The following is a 15419-nucleotide window of genomic DNA, read 5'->3' on the forward strand; positions in this document are numbered from 1 at the left end:
GAGAACTGCTGCGCACTGACAAAGTGTGGGCAGAACAGGCGGTGGTACAGGGGTCGATGAATTTACAGCCTTTGAGCATAGAGTTGCCTCTATTGTGGGTGACACTTTACTCTCTGGAGTAGTATCCGCTGCTGTGGGAGACTTGGATTTACAACAGGACTGCCGTAAAGGTAATTTCACATTTATTTGCTTAACTTTGGTACACACAACTTACCAGGCTGCATTTAAATTTCAAATGCATTATCTATCTGACCAAAAGTAAACCAAGAGATTTAACGTATCCATTGCATTTATGGCAAATGAGTGCACCCATTAATAATGAACAGACTCAAAACACAGTTAACATTTGTTTGTGTTTATTAGGCTCAGATGGTGCAACAGCAGGAATGTGCACTGGCATGCACTCAGAGTCCGCTCCTCCTGAGCAGCCAGTGTCCGGCATCTCCGGTGTTTCCAGTGCTCCCTCCAGTGCTGAGGCCCGTCCGTCTGGCCGCGTCTTGACGCATGCTGTTCTGGAGTCACACCAGCAAATTGTTAGGACCATCGGAGAAATTAACAGTCACCTGAAAAATATCACTGACGCACTCACAGACATAAGCCACTCTTTAAAGGAATTGGTCAAAAAATGAACTTTGTGTCTGATTACCATTTATATTGTCGGGCCTGAATAGCTTGTTGGTTGGGCTGCACAGGGCGGTATAACAGCATCCCCCCGGTCCTGTCAAGGCAGCGCCACATTTCAGCTGCCCAATTGCCCTCTCTACAACTGACCGAGTGCGAGAATGGTCATCATTGTATCTGCACTCTCGGTCAGTTTGTGGTTTGGTGAGGGGAGTTAACAGCCACATCTTTAGTGGATAACCGCGGTCTCCTGATGGGCAGTTGAATAATTAGACGTACAAAAAAAAAACCTTTATATAGAAACATAACTTTAAATGCATCACTCACCAAGAAGCCAACCATCGCGCACCCTGCCAGCTTCCAGCCTCATCCCAGCCATGCTGATTGTAAGGATGTATGAATCATGTGTTGACCCAGGCCACCTTGCCACAATATTTGTAAGGCGCATTTGTGCATCACATGTTTTCTGCACATTTATTGAATGGAAATGTTTCCAATTCACATATGCAAATTCTTCCTTAGATGGCGTCTTTATAGCAATGTGTGTGCAGTCGATCGCTCCGATTACAAAACTGGCTATCGCTGCAAATTGCGCTTTAATGTTTGGCTGGTCAACTGCATCATACAGGAACCTGTTAGATATGTGGATGATCCCGTCCCATACAGCTGGCATTGCACGGCTCAAAGACGACTGGCTTATTCCTGAGCGGTCCGCCAATTCCCTTTGGAAAGAACCAGATGCCAGGAAACCAAGTCATGTGAGCACCTGTAAGTGAACGGGTAATGCATGGCTTCTCGCGGTCTCTCTCTCCAAATTCGGACCCAACTCCGCGCAGAGCTCCAAGAGGATAGCCCTTGGAAATCGGAAACGGCTGATAAGCCAGTCATCATCGTGGTCCAGAAAATCATTGCGGTCCCTAAAAACACGTTCTCTTATAAGACCAACGCTGCCAGAGGGTTGTATTAATTTGCTCATGCTTTTGTATGGTCTTACTTAACTGCATAACTGATAGAATACTACCATAAGGTACTACCATAATTGTATCAATTACAAATTAATAGCAATGTTTCTCACAGGTCAACTCAACTCAACTTTATTTATATAGCGCTTTTTACAATTTTCATTGTTACAAAGCAGCTGTACATAAGACATATTGACTATAAGCAAAACAATTAAAGTTGTACCTGCAAAAACAAGAAAAAGTTGAAAACACAGAAGACAGACATACCCACATACAAAACACTCCACACACACAATATGCACACGTACAAACACACATAGATATAGACACACACACACGGATGCGCACGCACACACACACGTACACAGACAAGTACGCGCACACACACGCACAGTGAGAGCACACATTTAAGATAAAGGAGAGAGGCACAGGTCAAATATAACAGACTATACATTCCTATATGCAATATTAATTAAGTAAAACTTTAAAATTCTAAAGCAGCCCCCCCGGCCAGTGAAATAGTGCAAAAACAGTATGCAAACGGTGGCGAGGAACCCAAAACTCTAATCGAGAAAAAAAACCTCAGGAGAACCCAGACCCAACCAGGGGATTCCAGTTCCCCTCTGGCAAAAGCTGCTGCCTCTGCACAAGCTCCAGAGAGCTTGCACAACAAGGCTAAATAAAATAAATAAACTTACTAATAAGGTAAATTATAGTTTAAGATTATCATTCATAATCTAATAGCATTTGAAATTTTGTGATGAAGACGTGTCAGGTGACCGCGTCCTTCTTTATCCAGCTCTATCATCTCAGCTCTTGTCAGGTCACTGCTTCCCATTCTCCGCTCTACCATCAGGTCTGGACATGAACTGCATCCTGCTCGCTGTGGTAACCTTGGAACAATGAGACAAGACTGGCTGAGAGTAGAGTACTTTTCTGCACTCTTTGATGCAACAAGTGCATCAGTTGTGTTTTTGGTTCCGGTTGATCTAACTAATGCAGCCTAAACCCTCACAGGATTTATATTATGGAAGAGTAGTGTATGCAAGATTAAAAAGATGCATCTTTAGTCTAGATTTAAACTGACAGAGTGTGTCTGCCTCCCGGACAGTGCAGGGAAGACTATTCCAAAGTTTAGGCGCTAGATAGGAAAAGGATCTACCACCTGCACTTGATTTTGAAATTCTAGGTATTACCAACTGACAGGACGCCTGAGAGCGTAATGCACGTGAAGGACTGTAATACAAAAGGAGTTCATTCAAGTACTGAGGAGCTAAACCATGTAAGGCTTTATAGGTAATAAGCAAGATTTTAAAGTTAACGCGATGCTTTATAGGTAACCAGTGCAAGGTTGACAGAACCGGGCTAATATGTTCATACTTTTTTGTACGTGTAAGAACTCGAGCTGCCGCGTTTTGGACCAATTGGAGTTTTTGTAATAAGCCTGCAGGGCAACCACCTAACAGTGCATTACAGTAGTCTAGTCTTGATGTCATGAATGCATGAATTAACTTCTCTGCATCTGAGATTGACAGCATATGACGTAGTTTAGATATATTCTTAAAATGGAAAAACGCAATTTTACAGGTGTTGGCGACGTGGCTCTCAAATGACAGATTACTATCGAATAGAACGCCAAGATTCTTTGCTGACGACGAGGGTTTTATGGAACATCCGTCAATAGTTAAACAGTATTCTTGGTTGTTACTTATAGCAGTTTTCGGTCCAATAAGTAACACTTCCGTTTTGTCCGAGTTCAGTAATAAAAAGTTGTTACTCATCCAGTTTTTTATATCGACTATGCATTCCATTATTCGATGGAACTGCTGTGTTTCATGAGGCTTCGAGGAAATATAAAGTTGAGTATCATCAGCATAACAGTGAAAGCTAACTCCGTGTCGCTTTATTATATCTCCTAGAGGTAGCATGTATAATGCGAAGAGCAGAGGCCCTAAGACTGAGCCCTGTGGTACACCGTACTGGACTTGCGATTTGCGTGACACCTCATTGTTTATTGCTACAAATTGAAAACGGTCGGATAAATAAGATTTAAACCATTTCAAAGCTATTCCCTTAATGCCGACATAATTTTCGAGTCTATGTAGGAGTGTGCTGTGGTCAATGGTATCGAATGCAGCACTAAGGTCTAGCAGCACCAATAACGAGATACAACCTCGGTCAGACGCCAATAGCAGATCATTTGTAACTCTGATCAAAGCAGTCTCTGTACTGTGACATGCTCTAAATCCAGACTGGAATTCTTCATTGATGTCATTCCTTTGGAGGAAGGAGCATAATTGAGTTGAAACTACTTTTTCCAGAACTTTAGATATGAAAGGTAGATTCGATATAGGCCTGTAGTTCCTTAGTTCTCTAGGGTCGAGTTGGGGTTTTTTGACAAGGGGCCTTATAACAGCCACCTTATATGCTTTAGGCACATGTCCTAATGTCAGAGATGAGTTAATAATACCAAGAAGAGGATCTATAATTTCTGGGAGCATCTCTTTCAGTAGATTTGTAGGTATAGGGTCTAGTATGCATGTTGTTGATTTAGATGATCTAATAATTTTAGACAGCTCATCTTGATCTACGGTATAAAATAATTGCATTTTCTCCTTAAGGGCGCTGTAGTTAGTTTGTTCAGCGGGTTTCACTTCTGATTGCATTGTTATAATTTTTTCTCTAATATCTTGGATTTTATATGTGAAGTAGTTCATAAATTCATCACTGCTATGCTGATATACAGGATCAGAAGTCACTGACGATTTATTTTTTGTTAATTTAGCCACAGTGTTAAATAAAAACCTAGGGTTGTGCTGGTTTTCTTTTATTAGTGATGAAAGGTAGGCGGATCTAGAAGTTTTTAGGGCTTTCCTGTATTTTTGAATACTATCCTTCCATGCTGTACGAAATACACCTAATTTAGTTTTCTTAAAGTTGCGCTACATTTTTCGGGCCGCTTTCTTTAGAGCCTGAGTGTGTTCATTATACCACGGTGTGGGGCTGCCATTTTTAATCTTCTTTAAACGTAGAGGAGCAACTGTGTCTAGCGTTACCGAGAAGGTGGAATTAAAATTTTCAGTGGTAATCTCAAGATCTTCAACGTTATTTCTCATGCTAGCAATTTGAGACAATTCAGGCAGATTATTGAGAAACGCATCTTTGGTAGTTGAAGTTATTGTTCTGAAGGATTTTAACATCGTCCACATTTATACCGTAAGACAGTATTAAATCTAAAGTATGATTACGAAGGTGAGTGGGTCCTGACACATGTTGACTAACGCCCATGGAGTTGAGTGTCTTTGAAAGCCATTCCTAAGGCATCTGTATCGTTATCTACATGGATGTTAAAGTCACCAACGACAAGGAATCTATCTGCGGCCAGTACTAGTTCTGATAAGAACTCAACAAATTCTTTAATAAAATCTGTGTGGTGCCCTGGAGGCCTATATACAATAGCTAGAATCAATTTAAAAAGTGTTTTATCTTTAGTATTAGGTGTTGAAACATGAAGAACCATGACTTCAAAAGAATTATATTTATAACTAAAAGAGTTATTGTAAAGTCCTGCGACACCTCCCCCTCTGCCTTTTAGACGAGGCTCGTGTTTATAATAATAATCTTGGGGGACAGATTCATTTAAAGTAATATAATCATCTGGTTTTAGCCATGTTTCTGTCAAACAGAGCATGTCTATTTTATGATCTGTTATCATATCGTTAACAAAAAGTGCTTTATTAGAGAGAGATCTAATATTTATCAATCCGAGTCGTAACAGTTGATTATCTGTATTTTGTTCATGTTTAGTTTGTTTAACGTTTATTAAATTACTTTCAAGAGGTTTACGCATTATTTTATGTTTGCTAATCCGGGGGACAGACACAGTCTCTATTTTGTGATGTTTGGGAGAACGGATTACTACATGTTGTACATTTTGTGTATTCTGCGACGTGTGACGGCAAGCAGACAGTTGTTTAAGCCATTCTGTCTGCTCCCTGACCTGGGCCCCAGCGAGTCAAGCTTTAGCATTAGAATTAAGACTTTTTGCCATATTTCTAGACAGGATGGAAGCCCCAGCCCAGGAGGAATGGAGACCATCTCGTTTCAACAGGTCAGGTCTGCCCTCAAAACTCTTCCAGTTATTTATAAAAACTATATCATTCTGCAGGCACCACTCAGACAACCAGCCATTTAGTGATGATAATCTGCTATAAATCTCATCACCACGATAAGCAGTGAGGGGGCCAGAGAATGTTACAGTGTCTGACATCTGACAGGTGGTGGTGCGATTTACGTGTCTAATGATTTGATAGTCTAATGTTTGCAACTTCACTTCATTGCCTCTAGGAGTTGACAACGGACAAAAACCACGAGAAATGTACGTACGCCAGACATGGAGTTGGCGTGGAGGAACGCACATTCTCACGTAGTGCTGTAGTACTCGAGTCCGGTCTCGAGACGTTTTTTTATGGTCTCGGACTTGTCTTGGACTCGTTGGTATTTGAACTCGGACTTGTCTCGGACTTGGTCATTGGTCTTGCAAATGTTCTAGTCGGTCTCGTCCGAGTCCAGCGATATGTTTTATTTTCTCCTTCAAAACAAAACATTGATAGAGCAATATTCTTGTAATCCGAAAACTGTTGCCGACTCTCGACTCTAGAACGAGAGCTGCGCGTGCTCATAAGTTCTCTTTTCACACAGCAGTTCAGTTCAGTGTGTGCTGTTGTTGTAATTAAATAACTCTGGTATATTGGTTCAAGTCCGCGGGACTGTCATGCACGCCAGAAAGTGAATAACTGAATTAATTTGTGGATAATATTAAGTGTTTACGGGAGACGCTAAACGGGAACGATTCAGCTGAACTGGTTCGACCGGTTCACTAAAAAGAAAGAACCGGTTCGAATGAACGATTCGTCCGCGGCACGAACCAGCATCAATCATTCATCAGGCACGATGTCAGCGAGCAGCGGCATTATACAGATTGGTTTTACAAACCATAATAAATGTATCGACAGTGCGCTTAAAAGAAAACTTTTTGCAACAAAACTCTCCCCGAAACATGTGGGACAACATCCAATTTCGTAAGACACCTGCAAAGGCATCACAAAGAGAGGTAAGTTAATGCCATGTTTCAGAGTTAGCATTGCATTTGAGTATTTTAGAAAGTTTGGAAAGTAGGGCTTAAAGATAAGATTGATCGTATTTTTATTGTAATTGTGATGAACATGTTATTTAAGGATGGGCACCGACGTGCTTATAAACGAGCCATGGAGCCTCTGCTCTTTCTAGCGGCTCCTCTATCGAACACGCACGTGCACGGTCTGGCACGCACACGCACACGCACACACACACACACACACACACACACACACACACACGCACGCACAAAAGTGTTCATTGCTGCACAACCTTGCTGTTAGGAGGGCTGATAAAAAAGTTCCTTAAAAAGTAATAAACAGTTACACTTCGGCTTTGTGACTTTAGTGCTATACCTATATAGTAAAAATAAAATGACCTTATTTTATCTGCTTTTTGATCATTACAAACAATAATGAAAATGATTATCTTAGAATAGAAGATATGCTGTCTCTTGCATCACATAAATTATCAATAGTTAAGTATGTGGTCTTGCAGTCATGATTTTTTTCTGTCTCTGTCTTGACTGTCTCAATTGGACTCAGTCTTGACTTGGACTCGAACCTCTTTGGACTCGGACTTGACTCGGTCTTGACTAGTCCTGGTCTTGGACTCGACAATGGTGGACTTGACTACAGCCCTATTCTCACGTTAATTTCACTGTTAGTACATCCAACCGTGAGCGTGAAAGCTGGCGTACGCATAATGTTTGTGCGTACACAGCGTTGATACATGAGGCCCCAGGAGAGGTCACTTCATCTACATTTTCAATCTCCAGTCTCCAATCCAACCTTACCAAACACTCTTAGCCTACCTCCAGTTCAGAAGAACGCAGGCTAAATCTTCACCCAACCCTCTCTTCAGAGACGACTCGAACCGCTCCGCCACACACTTCTGGTTCCAAAAACACCTCAAATTTTGCTCCAATCTGGCATCCCAGCAGACCACTTCTCCAGCCATTCCTTCCGCATAGGAGCGGCAACCACGGCTGCCCAAAAGGGCCTCTCACAGCCTCAAATCCAAGCGCTCGGCCGCTGGATATCAGAGGCTTTCAAAAGCTAGATCAGGTTGGACTGCACCCTCATCATAGAGGCCCATCGAACCCTCATCACCCGAATTGTCTTGCTCAGACCTCCAACCTTATACTAGGCTTCTTCTCTTCATCAGCCAGTATCGCCACAGCAACCGCCACCGCCGGGGCCTGTGCCTCCATCTCGTGCTCTGCCACAGCAGACACCACTCCTCGAGAAGCCAGCATCACCACAGTGACCACCCCCGCAAGGGCCCGTGCCGCCATCTCGTGCCCTGCCGCAACAGACACCACTCCTCGAGAAGCCAGTATTCGCCGCAGCGACCACCCTCGCAGGGACCTGTGCTTCCACCTCGATCTTATTGTGCATAATTCTGATCATTTTGTGCATATATTGTACTTTTTGGCTCTGTTGTACACCCCACTTATAAGAAGTATTCATAGGAATGATAAGAAGTATTCATAGGAATGATATTACCATAGATGTGTTAATAATCAGACCAATGATTGAGTGTTACAAGTGAATATATGAAGATGATTTGATGATTTAATGATATAATCAGCATACTTAAGCATTGATTGAGTGTTGTTTGAACTATAAGTATATTTTTAATCATTTTAACCAAGTATAGACCAGATTTCAGCAATATAAAATTCAGTGCTGTCTTTGAGAACTGTTTAAGGCCTGACCTAGATATAGTTCAGAAGGTTGAACATGTTGTTCACTTTGTGGCCTGAAAACTGGTACCAACTGGAAAACTTATTTTTAAAAACCAAGTAAAGGTCGACATTCCACTATTAGATACAAACCTTGTTGCCTAGAAAATAATAGTGGCAGACGAGAATGATTGGATAATAAAAAATAAAAGGTAAAGGGAATTTCCTGATTGGTTTAGGAAAGCACCTCCTTTCCTAAGTTTCACTATAACTACAGGCTGGAAAACACTTGGTTTTCAGATGACTGGGGACATCTCACTTTGTTTGGCCTGATCAAATAAAGTTAACTCCTTGACACCTGAACCTTCTTTGTCTGAGAGATTTTTTGAACTTCAAGATCGACTTTTACCACATCAATCTCCGCCACAGCAAACATCACTCCTCCAAGAAGCCAGAATTGCCGCAGCAACCACCCTAGGCAGGGGCCCGCGCTTCCACCTCGTGCTCTGCCGTAACAGACACCTCTCCTCCAGAAGCCAATATCACTGCAGCGAAACCATCCACACCCACTCCGCTACACCAGCAGCTACCACTCCAGCAGGATCCCCGCATCCTTATTACCATAGCCTCAACAGCACCGCCCCAACAGGGGCCCGCTTTTCTATTACCGCAGTCCCAACATCTCTATTTCCATAACTTCAGTAAACACCGTTCAGCAGGAACCCGCATCTCTATTACTGCAGCCACAGCAAGCACCGCTCCAGCAGGAGCCCACACCTCTATTCACCACAGCCTCAGCAAACACCGCTTCAGCTGGAGCCCACATCTCTATTTACCATAGCATCAGCAAGCACCGCTCCAGCAGGAGCCCGCATCTCCTCTCCGCTGCCCCAGCAGCAACCGCTTCAGCAGGAGCCCCGATCTCTATTTACCACAGCCTCAGCAAGCAAATTTCTAGCAGGAACCCGCACCTCCTTTACTGCTGCCTATCCTTTTCCAGCAAGAGCCTGCAACTCTACTCTCCGCTGCCTCAGCAAGCACCGCCACAGCAAGAGCCTCCATCTTCTCCCCGCTACTGCGGCCTCACGTTGGGGGGTATGCGTCCCCCGGCTGCTGTCCTGCATAAATTCGCCTTTTGGGGTGCGCTCTGGGTTCGGGCCGGTTCCGAGCTCGGTGCACTCGCCCCGATCAGTGTTTGGGGTAGTGCTCCGGGCAAGCTCGGGGCCTGCTCCCCAGACAGCACGCCAAATACGCGTACCTTTCTACCATCGCTCTAATGTTATTATCTGCATAGACAAACTCGTGAAGTTATGTTTAATTAACAAAGTTCGGGAGGAGCCGGAGCAGATAATCAGCCCGGCTGATCCACAATCAGCAATCACTGCATCTATCCTATCAGATCAAGCAAGCGATAATCAGCCCGGCTGATCCACAATCAGCAATCACTGCATCTGCCCTATCAGCTCAAGCAAGCTTTCCCATAAATAGACAAGCCGTCTTACCTGCTTTATCTCTACAAGTTTTTAACATCCCTCCACCACCCCGGCTCGTCTCCTCAAGCCCGCTTACTCCCGCAATACCCCGGGGGTGCGCTCTGGGTTTGGGCTGGTTGGTGCACATCCAGCCCTCGGTGCACTTACCCCGATCAGAGCTCGGGGCCCACTCCACGGACAGCATACCTTTCTACCATCGCTCTAATGTTATTATCTGTATAGACGAACTCGTGAAACACTTGTGTCGTTTTCATCATGCTGTCTGCTGTAACCCACATCCATCCACCATCAATAAGAACTTACGTAATGACTTTCATATTCAGAATGAGAGAAAAGAACCAGAGAGAAAAATGGAGGAGATGATACTAGTTGTGAAAGTGAAGAATTTAGAGATTGTGCATGTGCACAGACACACACATGCAGAGTGAACATTAAAATAGAAATTATACCTTACTGTAATTGATATGGGCACACTTCCAAATGTATTAATGTCATTATAAATAAATGACACCAGGGTTCATTTCATTTCATTTTTTAATTTAAATTAATTGGAATAAATTGTCACCTTTTTTTATTATCTGGAGTCAAGTGTCTACATTTGCTCAACATGCCCTATATAGTGGATTTTAGTTCATAGTTCACAGAGTGAGCAAAAGCAAAAAAGATTATTATTTATTAGATTACTATTATTATTATGTCTCTTTTTTGACATCTATACATCTGCCTATCCTATAATTCTGAATTGACAATGTAGTTTGCCAAACAACGTAATCGATATTGTCTGTTTCAATGGTGCATATGTGATTAAATACTGCTGCTGACGCCTGTCATGATCAAATATGAAATTATACTGTCAACCAGAATCATCAACAAAAATCATTGAACGTCTTTCTTTCCCTTTAAAGTGCTTATCTGAAATTAGTTCTTTGATTTGTATTAGTTTGGGTTCATCAACTATTTCTATTGATAGTGTGACAGTTTATTATATATATGATTATGTGTGAAAGCTTAGATTTATTCTTCTCCAGAGACTGTTCAATTAAAGTCTGTTTCTATTACGGCAATATATTACACTGACCTTTTCCATAACACAACGTTCACCATTACCTCAGAAGATATTTCACAGAGGTCAGAATGAAACCGTTTTTTAAAAGTCATCTAAATTTCTCAAAGCTGACCTGATATTTATGAATCATGTCTTGACAAGCGCACACACAACTGATTCCAATGTTTTTTTTTAAACGAGGCGCAAAACAGAGAATGGCAAACCTCCGAAGGGACACTTACACACATAAACAAAACAATTCCACATATTCAGGAACACTCACGAGACATCAATCTCAGCCTGTCATCAAACACAATTACAAAATGACATTAGCAGCTCTCCAGATCAAATCAAGTGCGCTCAGAGACAGGGAAAAACAAACAAACACACACGCACGCACGCACGCAACTCCCACTTATACATACATAATCACCAGACTAAATTACAGTTTATGGATTTGTGATTTCTAAAAACCTCTGCAGAAAGCGAACATCAGCTGAGCTATATCACCCATCGATCACATTTGACCCTGTCTAAGTCAATCTCACAACTTCAGCTCAATCCTTAAGTCATTGTTGCCCCCTTGGACAATGATCGACACACGATGTAAGATTTCTGTAGCTTTTATTTTCCCCGTGCTTATTTTGTTATTTTTTTCTGCAACAGATTCGGAACGCCGAACTTCACAAAGCATAATCAAACACAACAACCAGCTTCTTCTTTTTCTTCTCCTCCCCTTCCGCTCTCTCCTGTCTCACACTCCACAGCGCCACCTACAGCACACATGGTTGTCTATATGCTATTTCCTTAGTATTCAATACAATTATTTACAATCACGTGAACACAGAAATAAAATCAAATTGTTATTGTTGAGGTCTCTACATCATTTCACATGTTCGCAGTATGAGCGATCATGATGATATTCTCACTTTCTGCAGAAAATGTGAGTGCTGCTTGCTCGTGCAAAACTCACAGCCATGATGCTATAGAAGAGTTTGATGGATGGTTGCCAGGGCAGGAGTGATTTGTGTCATGCGGTTGATACTGTAGTGAACACAGCTCACTGTGGTGTCATTGCTCTGTTGCATTGCTTTTCAAAGACAAAATTCAGAAAGGCAGAAAGGAGTTTTAATTTCAAAGCTTTTGAACTTACGTGAAGGTTTCTGCATGGGTTTGTTCACACAGACCGACACCACCAGCTCTCCGTGATAGTCCCATCCCTCCATTTGGCTTGAATGTTTTTCAGTGCAAGCGTGTGGGGTTTCCTGCAGGTCTTTTTCTTGCAGATTTAACCACCAACTGTCAACTTTTCACTGAGCGTGTTGCAATGCATTCTGCTTCTGATGCTGCGCTAGAATTCATAGACGTTGTGGCAGAATTTGAGATCAAAGTGATGCCACAGAAGAACCATTTTGGTTCCCCAAAGAACAGTTCAGTCAAAGGTTTTTACGTAAAACAAGCAGTTCTTTCTGTCATGTTTGTAGTCTTGTGTGCAATACGAAGGTTCTTCGGACGCTAAAGGTTCTTTACAACATTGTGTATCACTTTTTTTAAGAGTTTACCCAACAGCCTTAATCTTTCCCATGATGCCTATAAATGTCTCACTTGGGTTCAGAAGAGAGAGAAGGTGTGCGAGGCTGGAAATGCCAAGCCCCAGTGAGTCACAGAGCGATGGGGAAAGACGGATAATGTGAAGAGGGAAAAAGAGAAAAACAACGAGGTAATGAGTGTGTCAGAGAAGAGGTTGAGCTGGAATCTATACACAAGATTTCAGAATCTTCAATGTTTGGAGTGTGCAGCTTGTGCAGGTGGATGTGCCCTCTTGGCCTTAAAGTAATGCTATTCCATCCCACTAAATGTCAGCTTTCTGATGGAGGTCAGCCGGGCATTATGAGCAAAGGACAGTGTGTGTGTGTTTGATGTCAAGAAAGGGAGTCTGACATCTAATTAATGGACATTTCATTGAGTGCGGCAGATTTTGAGGAATGAAAGCAAACATGTGCCTTCATTGGATCACTATTACATTCATTAGATAGATTGAGTCTGAAATCAGAAATAACACGAAATAAATAGAAGGCCAATTATTGGAAATCAATATGTTCACTCTGTCTGGACACACGCGTGATGGCTGATGTCTTAATGGATTATGACTGTCGGACGCTTGTGGTGGACTAATGGGGTAGACTGAAATGACTCATATCAGAGCTGCAGTCGTGTTATAAACATATTTCCAGTAATTAAATGATGTGTCCTGTTATAGATCTCAGTAAATGTATTTCCTAAAACTGGTTTAATGATTTATTACAAGTTAAAATTTATAGAACAACCAAATGAATGATTGCCTACAATAATCACTTCTGTTATGTACTAATGAAGTACAAGCTGTACAGGAACAAGTAATAGCAAGCGGATCGCTCACAGTGAAAGAGAGAATTTAAGTTTGTGTTTATGACCAGTAAGGATTTGTATGGTTAGCAGTAAATATAAGTATGTGTTTAGTCTGGAGTAAACTACATGTGTAACCCATGCAAAATTGAAAGACACGCGCATTTTTTTATATTATTTTTCAATTCTTGATATGAACAGTGAACACTTTTCAAGAACATCATCTGTGTGTTTCATATGGTCTGTCATGTTATGGCTGCTCTCAGGAAAACCTTCATGTGAAACCCATAATTCTGCGTATTTCTTTCCAAATGTTTGAGCAGGTAGTTTCCGTTGTAAGCCCCATGTGAGCAGGAATGAATGTAATCCTAGTTGTAGTTGATAGACAGTTGAGTTGACGTGGTCCTGAATCAGTTCTGAATTTAATTAAAAAATGTTTAAGAAAGTTGTATTTACAAGAAACTAGTTTGTATTTAGCACCAAATACACTTGTCATCGTTCTTTCATCATGAGTCTGATCATACAGTCCTGTCAATCATTCTCCAAGTGTATGTATTCTCTTACGACAATTCTTCAGGTAATTCTTCTGATGTGTGTTATTCTCAGAGCCATTGTGTCGACATATGCATACATGCAGAAGAGGTTGTTGAATCAAACACATCCAGATAGTTCGAAATAAGACAGAGACAAATGAGCTCGCACACTGTGCAAAAACCACTGATCAGAGATCAGTCCAACTACATGCAGTATCTGCTGTCGCTCAAAGACAAGAATTCAGAGCTCATAAACTGCTCTTATCATTCAGCCTGTTGAAAATTCACAGCTTCAGAAAATCTCTCAGGAGATCGTAAGCACATTGTACTGATTTCTGCTTTGATTTTCTTTCAGCCCATGGTGGGTTTCTTGTTTTGCCTTGTGTTGTTTGGTGCTTGAATATCTTTCATTTATTCACAGACTACAGCTTCATTTCCCATGAACATCGATTTCAAACCTTGCAATGGAAAGACCTATCGATTCACTGTTGCTCCATGACTTTACCACTCTTCCCTGAGCCAACCCCTCAACCTCTCAGTGTGTGCACGCGTGTGTGTGTGTGTGTGTGTGTGTGTGTTATTGGGAACAAAATGCTAATTTCTCCTTCTGTAGAGTGAGAACAATGCTAATGGATGCAAATTAATTTCATGTTATTCAGGAGAGAGCACATGATCAGGGCAACTGTACACCGACCCTACTGCAAGCTACACTCGGTCAATGTTCAACGCTTTTCATTTGATTCTAGAAAACATTTGGAGTTGAGCTTTTAAGATAGCTTTCTATATCTCAGCTGGTTTGATTTCCACCATGAGATGAGGACACACATATACTCTGCACTGTACTGCAAGTTGCTTTAGGTTTTAACAAAAAGAATGAATCCAAATGATTGGTCTAATGCTGGGAGAGATGTGGACAACATGCAGCACAACGACCTGCCAATCCTGAAGACCCACATCCAAAACACAACATCTGAGCAGTGATAAGTGCTTGATGTCTTTTGTTCCTGACTTCGTTCATTTTCAGATGTTTAGCACCGTGGAGACATTTTCATTGACTACAGGGGCTTCTGCTTTCTGTATGTATCGAAGATGACATCTGCCTCTCTTTCTCATCCTTTGTTTCATTTGGTCTTGTTGGAGACAGATTTCATGGGTTACTGGATACACTAGTGTTCTGGCATATTGTTCTGGTAACCCTGGGCGACTGCCACCAAGAGAAGCATCACCGTACTGTTCAACACCACACTGTTAATCTACATTAATACATGACATCAATGTCAAACTGAAAAAAATGAGGAATTGAGTTCAGACCATTTTAAAAATGAATACTGATTTGTAGTTTGATATTGTCTATTGCAGTGGTTCCCAAACTTTTTACAATGGCGTACCCCCCCAGGGACTTAACATCATTCTGCGTACCCCCTTTCTTATAGTCACAATTGTGGTCTCAAACATTTTTTTATTTGCATTTTAAATACATGTAATTTTCTTTTATCAAACAATAAATGATATATGACTCATATATAAATAAATGACTCACTGTTTAATGAGATGAAT

The 15419-nt window shown here is 41.7% G+C and overlaps 1 protein-coding gene across 1 annotated transcript; it reads right to left on the reverse strand.

The window, feature by feature from the left end:
• Window positions 1-339: 339 nt before the first annotated feature.
• LOC130563182 (putative nuclease HARBI1) lies at window positions 340-12150 on the reverse strand. The gene is made up of 4 exons (XM_057348611.1): window positions 12098-12150; window positions 949-2466; window positions 647-871; window positions 340-512 (listed from the first exon to the last, which is right to left on the reverse strand). Exons 2-4 carry the CDS (start codon window positions 1292-1294, stop codon window positions 340-342), a joined length of 744 nt encoding a protein of 247 aa, XP_057204594.1. The 5' UTR covers window positions 1295-2466; window positions 12098-12150.
• Between the last annotated feature and the right edge of the window lie 3269 nt (window positions 12151-15419).

This window comes from Triplophysa rosa, linkage group LG12 (assembly GCF_024868665.1).
Source record: "Triplophysa rosa linkage group LG12, Trosa_1v2, whole genome shotgun sequence".
In the NCBI taxonomy this organism is placed as follows: Eukaryota; Metazoa; Chordata; class Actinopteri; order Cypriniformes; family Nemacheilidae; genus Triplophysa; species Triplophysa rosa.